Below are 7,667 nucleotides of genomic sequence, written 5' to 3'. Positions count from 1 at the left end.
TTTACATTTCATCATGTTGATCATTAAGGAGATTCATATGCATACAATTCCAATGAAACAAGAGCAGACCATGTGCACAATGTGCAAACAAATGATTATTTTGTTGACCATTTCATTCTAACTGTAAATAAGAATGATATGTAACATTGTTATTCAATGCATGACATCTAAGAACTAGAATTCCTAATTATCATCATCATCATCATCATTATCATTATCATCATCATCATCATCATCATCATCATCATCATCATCTACAGTCAGTTTCTTCTGATGCGGTTGTCATGACACTGTTAATGGTTTTCCATACCTCACTGGCAGCTGGTCTTGCAGGCACTACGGGCTGTCTGCCCCTCTTCAGGCCCCCAAGACCAACGGCCCTTGTGAGAGAGGATCCCTGTCCACCAGACCCCACCCTGAAAGGTGTTCCCATGTTGACAGGGGGTGGGGTCTCTGGTGGTGGTGGTATAGAAGGCCTCTTGGCAGCAGAGGGTTGTGTAAGGTCCCGCAGTACTTCATAGTTGATTTTACTCGAGATTTTCTTCTCAACAATTAACTTCTCAATGGCCTCGCCTGCAGTGTTTGCCTGAATTGGGGCCCTCTTGGGAATTTTCCTTTTCTTTGGGAGGAATAAGAGATACAAATTTCAGTTTCCTCATCAGATTTTGTGGCATGCATGAAATCTGTGAATATTCAGAATCTTCAGATAATTCGATTTTTCAGATAGAATTTTACAAGTCCAAGGCTATCTGAAGTACTTCAGACCAACAACAATTTTGCAATGCCTGGCACTTATATATTTCAAAAGTTGTTCTTAGTAATACTTTGTCAATAAATCGTCTTGGATTGTTTTTTTTAAATCTAAAAATATCATTGCACTACTTTATTTAGAGTCTTTCAATGCTGATAGGGCACATGAGTATATCAAACTGGTCAATAACTAACAATACTATAACACCGACAATAGTGCAGTGTAAATATTGTTATGACATTCAATGAAGTAATACCACAAAATAAGTTGAAATAACAATTGTCATACCTTCTTCGGTTGGTCTGGTTTTAGACCTTGTTCTTCTCTCTCCTTCTGCAGCCTCTGTTCTCTCTCTGCAAGCATTGGAGAAGAAAATTGTAAAAATAAAATACCCCTGAGCTGTGTGATTTGTCACATTTTTTTCTCTACAGTTATAGCACATGCAATGCATATTATATGACTTCTAAGATCATACCTGATTACTTTAGACATTTTCCATTATGTAGTGACTGCATGATCTCTTCTTTCACATCAGTATCAATGCAACACAATGCATCATTGGTACAATACCTGGAGACGAGACTTCTGGTAAAGTTTAGAATAACCCACATATTTGCAATACTAACAGCAAACATGATATGAACAAATGGTATTAACCTATTGACGGCAGGCTGATTTTGCTGCAACACATATTTCCCATAGACACCAGCCCGAGCATACTGGGGACTCATCTTCAACGGGTTAATGAGAAATTTTACAATGTCATCAAAGATGACAGCGATCATAAAACACTATCACCATTACCATCATCATCATCACCACCATCACCACCATCACCACCATCGTCATCACCACCATCATCATCATCACCACCATCACCATCATCATCACCATCGTCACCATCACTATCACCACCATCATCATCACTAATGTCATCATCACCATCATCATCACCATCATCATCACCATCATCACCATCATTATCATCATCATCACCATCATCACCACCATCATCATCATCACCACCATCATCATCATCACCACCATCACCACCATCACCACCATCGTCATCACCACCATCATCATCATCATGACTCACCTTCCAGGTACTTCATGTATTCTCCATTCTCCTTCATCCACAGGTTGGTTTTGATCATCACTTCCTTCTCACTCAGAATAAACTGCACCATAAAAGGTGAAAAAAGAGCATGAATCACTAAAAGACAAGAGTTAACATCAACTTTGGTTGACAGAGGTGTTCTCATCGCATTTCATGAAATCATGTTTGTACCCCTTGCTTGGCCACACATGTGCTGGGAATACCTGCTTCTCACATCATCTGATATCAGTTCCAGTCCTTGACTACATTCCACTTATTGTTTCCAAGCTTCCAATTTTCCTAGCATATCGCCAAATAAGTTCAGATATTTTGAACATATCTATTTGTACATGCTTGCTCATCTCTCATGAATTTGTAATGTATTTCATGTTCTGTTCAATAACTTTTAAATGCATTATATTAAGTAATTGAGTAATGTAGGTGACAGAGTTGATTATACAAACTAGTAGTATGTAGATTCTTCATTTTGTTTCAGCAGACATAAGCTTGTTTTCAATCATTTGGGTTTAAGATCCATAAGTCAATAGAGAAGCATTTGAACAGAAGCTGTGGGAAACTGATGAATTTGAAATCAGCATCAGTGATTGTGGATATGATCCAATAATCAATTCTCCTCCTTTGATTGTCCCTCATTGAACAGTGACATTGGAAGAGTTGATATATACACCTTACCACAATAGGACAGAGGAGACATTAGTCAAAATATATGAACCTATAAAATCATAACTTGGTACGAACAATTCAAATGAAGCCATGCACTTCCCATTATTCATGGTACAGGTCTCGACTTCTGTTATGCATTATACATGTATTAAGCAAAATGTATTTACATGTGAATTAGTTTTCTCATGAGACATACATTTTTGTGTTACTGTCAGAAAGTCTCTTACCGCATCAATTTCTCTGTCATCTATTCCTGTCAAGTCAAGCTCCCCATTCTTGTTGTCTGGATCTAAGGAATATCACATCATCAAAAGAGTGTCATAATTCTTATTTTTGTTCTGTTTTTAAATCATTCACGGTCCACTCTTGAATACAAATACCTGGTGATATAGAATGAAATAATGTCATACAAAACTGCCCTTCCTTTTAACATATATCTTGTCTGTGATAATGATGTGAATTATGTTACTTAAATATTTACATTATCAAATATGAAACATGTCAGATCATGAACAATGTGATATATTTCTTTATAATTTCATCTTGTATTAGTCAGCTTTGAGAAGGATTTATCGTGAATTATACAACACCTAGTTAGAATGTAGCTGTCCGATTGGTCGATTGTTAAGTGATATTTAGTGAAAAATTCCATCGCACAGTGCGGCTGTCAGCCGTGCAATTTTGTTTGAGCAAAAATGGATAGCGCATAACTGACATCACCCATTTCCATTCAATCCCGTGTCAAACTCACGATTGACCCCCAAGTTTTTGTTCCATAACACGGCTCTGATGTCACAATTTACAAACATTTGCCATGCGCACTCAACAATTACAAGTGTGCTTAAGCGCATACTTTTGTCACTCATTTTTGTAAACAACTTCAACCAATCAGCTTCGCGTACGTACGCACATGGTGACTGTGCTGTGCGGTTATTCATTCGTCTTTCACAGAAAATGATTGCATTTCTGTGCTAAATTCAAGAATCTGTGTGGACCACATCTGTTGATGTTTGAGGTGTTGTATAAAACAAATAGTGTACGGTCTGGTCTTTACTCGTGCAATGGAACAAGATTTTGCACTTGGTGAAAGATGAGGCCCACTATTCAACGAGGCCAAGCCTCGTTGAATAGAGCGCCTCTACCTATCACCTCGTGCGAAATCTTGTACCATCGCACTCGTGACCATTCACTATTTGTATAATAATGCATCTTGGCAAAGTCTAATTATGCACTCACAACACCAGCTCTTACATGTAGTGCTGAATAATACCATGGCTGACTAAATGCAGACTGAACACATAAAGGGGTTTTGAAGAATCCTCAGGGCCTTATCTATTTTCATAAATTGAAAAGACCACTTACCTAATGTGGTGTCATATGTAACTCTTTTGGCAAATTGAAAACAACACTATTAAAGAAAAACTGGTGTTTTCCTCTGATTCATCTCTTTATAAATTGAAAACGCCACATACCTTATTCGGCATTCTTTCTGAATTCAACTTCTTCGTTTGTTTGTTTTTTGTAAGGGTAAAAAAATACCCCTTACCTATCAGAGTACTTGCATTTCATGCACACTTAATCAATAACGCTCTACAACTGGTTACGGCTTTGCATAAGGCTTGCCTGACACAGGAACAGCCACAATTTATCCAACAATCCAAATCGATTTGATATTGACAGTAGCTGGTGAAATCAACAAATGCAATAGTGTGTCCTCTGATTAGAAGTCATCAATTCATTTGGGTAATTTTCAAAATTAGTATTTAAAACAGTAGAAAAAAATAAAGATATGGATTAATCTGTGGCAAAATAGAAACAAAGAGAATTTATTGCTGGTTATGTCAGGTTCTTACTCTTCTCTTCTGGAATGGCAGCCTCCTCAATGATCTTCTCCAGTCCCAGGGACAGGGCGGACGGTCTCATTCCTCCCTCCTTTACTCCATCTTCCCATACCCGCGGTCCAATCAATGTGTCGATCACGTCGGACGATGCTGTCAACGATGATGATGCTGACTTAGCATCCATCGACAATTTCTCTTCCTTCTCAACAACACTGTCATTTTCTTCAATTTTTGACGAGGGCTCTGCCGATTTACTAGTCTCTCCGCAAGGCTGCCCTTCTTGCTTGTCTGATTGTCTGTGAGCTGGATTGATCTCTTCATCAATGAGCGTCCTTACACTTTCATTATGCAGCTGATGGACTATGGAAGTTGGGTCATCTGACTTACTCCCATCACCACTGTCCTTCTCCTTGACTTTTTCCTTGCTGTGTTTGAGTGAACTCCCAGCAGCTGGGACATCATCTAAAACACATGGGGCAATGTGATGGTTATGGAACATACCGTTAATTCATACACGGAAACTTTCCAACTTGAAACCTTAATTGATCGAACCTCACATAGGACGCAGATATACTCTCTGGTCTCCAAACCTTACACGATTCTTTTGACTGTTTAAAGCTCTTGCAATACCATGCACGGGTACAGATAAAGAAATCCTACATTTAATGGCTCTTTATATGTGAGATTTTGTGAGGGTTAATCCACCTGTTTTGATATGACATTTTCACAGTTCATTTCATACATGCCTAACTAACAAGGTAGAAGGAACAGAGTGCATCTATAACACATGGGGCAATATGACACATTATGGAACATACCACTAATTACACAGAAACTTTCCAATCTGAAATATCATTTGATCAAACTTCACATCCCGGTCATGAAACTTTACACGATTCTTTGAACTGTTTGAAGCTCTAGCAATACCATGCAAGAGTACAGAAAAGAAAACCTACACTAAATGACTCTATACATATGAGGAAAAAATAGATACATTTGTTAGAATCATTCATTCTGTTTTGATATAAAATCTTTACATTCATTTCAGGCATGCCTAGCAAGGATGGAACAGACTACAGATGGTTTTATAATGATTACGCTTCCTTCTTCTTCTTCCATACTTCCTTCCTTTTGAATAGTCCACTTACAGTGGAGGCCCATACCTGATCTGAAGAGATAATGAAAGTACAGAGTACTTCACTGAAGAACAAAACCTAGATGCATCTGACAACAGCTTTATTTAGATTCATGATTTTATTAATGATGTGAAATGTGAAATCAACCATAGCACCCACTCATCACTTGCAGTAGAGACTGGGCAAGGTCTTTGACTTTATAGTGACCATGGCAATCCATTGTGTCCCGAAATGGAGCAGATTTCTGACCCATGACTTGTAGTTGGGATCAAGTGCCGATTGCACTGATTAATGAATTTACAATAACAACGGCAGTCTACACAATTATTTGGCAGTCTGTCGTGTGATAAACCACAAGCAACGTCTCTGACTGATATATACTTCTCTTTTTTCTTTTCTTTTTCTAATGCACAAGAAATAGGATTATTTCATTTTATTTCATTTATTTCATGGCCATTTCATGGCCAAATCTAGATAATTAAGAGTGTATGCAGGAAGCCTACCCTTCCTAAAACAAGAAAGTTCTATAATAATAATATCATAGAGAGGTTCTACATCATGCAATTTGTTGACTGCCACATACACAACACCAGCATGTTTATGCCTATGATGACAATGTATCAGGGTAGTTACCATGACAACACAGCTGCTCACCTGCTACGCCCCGTTTCCGGCTTAGAGCCATTTCTATCTCCTGCTGGACTGTCAAAATCTCTCCTTCAAGCTCTTGCACCTCCTTCTTACTCAACTCCTCCAGCTATGTTGCAGGGAGAAGCAGAGACAGAGAGAAAGATGCACAGATATATACACAGATAAATAGGTAGATGGGTAGATAAATAAGTAGATGGGTAGATGAATAGGTAAATGGGTAGATAGATAGACAGATAGATAGAGAGATAGATAGATACATCCATCCATACATAAATTGATGATAAATTAAATGGACAGATAAACAGATACTGTATTATGCCAAATATTTTGCAAGGTTTTTATTTTCATGAATTTCGCGAGTCAGGTGCCATTAAAAAACAAGAGAAAATATTAACTGATCACGACAAGAATGTGACTTGCACACAAGCATTTCTCTATTCAGTACTGCACTCCACAACCATGAATTTAAGCAAAATTGCCAGGAAGTCCCGATTTGCAAAAAATTAGACTCGCCAAATATATGCCGTATATAGTAAATAGCTAAATATATAGATAGAGAGAGAGAAAGAAAGATAGTGTAGATAAACAGACAGAGAGATAGAGAAGATAATGACATCTAGACACAGATATAAAGTATAGTTTCATATACTCTATCTCACATATCTATCATTAAGGACTGTAAAGAAGAGGCAGAGAGTATGGCATTAAGCTTTCAGACTAGTTTAGATGTCACTGATAGATATCATGGAATGAGCCTTGTTTCATATCATCAGGAAGTATACACCATATCATTGACTACGGTGATGTATTTGTGACACCTACTTTTGTGCCTGAGTACACATTATAGCCAGTTGCCAGGGGGGCCTAGTTTTTTGTTTTTGTTTTCAAGGCTGGGATGAAAATAACTTTAGTTTACTATTCCGGTAATCACAACAAAACTTTACTGTTCTCTGCTGTTCTCTAGTTTGCCACTTTGCTTCTGGATTAAAATACATCAAATGGCATTATCTATTATTTTGCTGCCTTTAAGGAAATGGCTTGATATTTTATGTGACAAACACTACAAAAAGAAATGACATCACATGATTCAGTGCCATGGCATTAAAATTTATGAGTGTTTTGTAATTGATGTGTTGCAATTTTAAAGTATTCAAGCAGTGATATGAATGATTAGAAAGTAGGAAATGAAACTGAGAGGCAGTTTGTTTGCTTTTTATTTCAGTTCAAGTTTAGTGTCTGTATCAGAATATGACCTAGTATCAACAAGTATATCAGAGGATATGAACTTCATGGGAACTTCTTGGATTTGCCATCGAGTGCAACTTCCTACATTCAATATGATAAGCAGACAAGGACATGCAACTTTATGAATGTATTGTTGACATCACAGATTAACACAAACAAATATGCCCCTTTGCCTGGGGAAATGAAAACTTGGCAAGAGGCAAAAACATAACCACCGCAAAGCATAATATTTTCATACCTAGGCACTTGAGGAGCTACTT

General features: G+C 37.6%; 1 protein-coding gene across 1 annotated transcript in view; it reads right to left on the bottom strand.

Moving 5' to 3' along the window:
• Positions 1-250: 250 nt before the first annotated feature.
• The window catches only part of LOC139719508 (transcription factor IIIB 90 kDa subunit-like), a 52,776-nt gene continuing 45,359 nt past the window's right edge, over positions 251-7,667 (bottom strand). Inside the window, exons 10-15 of the mRNA XM_071630926.1 lie at positions 6,166-6,268; positions 4,388-4,837; positions 2,762-2,823; positions 1,851-1,932; positions 1,040-1,104; positions 251-619 (exon numbers count right to left, since the gene is read on the bottom strand). Of these exons, the coding sequence (XP_071487027.1) occupies positions 251-619; positions 1,040-1,104; positions 1,851-1,932; positions 2,762-2,823; positions 4,388-4,837; positions 6,166-6,268 (1,131 nt within the window). The remainder of the gene's footprint in view (positions 620-1,039; positions 1,105-1,850; positions 1,933-2,761; positions 2,824-4,387; positions 4,838-6,165; positions 6,269-7,667) is intronic.

The sequence above is a fragment of the Diadema antillarum genome, unplaced genomic scaffold (genome assembly GCF_040938485.1).
Source record: "Diadema antillarum isolate AM-2024a unplaced genomic scaffold, OU_Dant_1.0 scf00000111, whole genome shotgun sequence".
Taxonomy (NCBI): domain Eukaryota; kingdom Metazoa; phylum Echinodermata; class Echinoidea; order Diadematoida; family Diadematidae; genus Diadema; species Diadema antillarum.
Note: the sequence above shows the minus strand (reverse complement) of the source record. Positions and strands in the feature narration are given on the sequence as shown.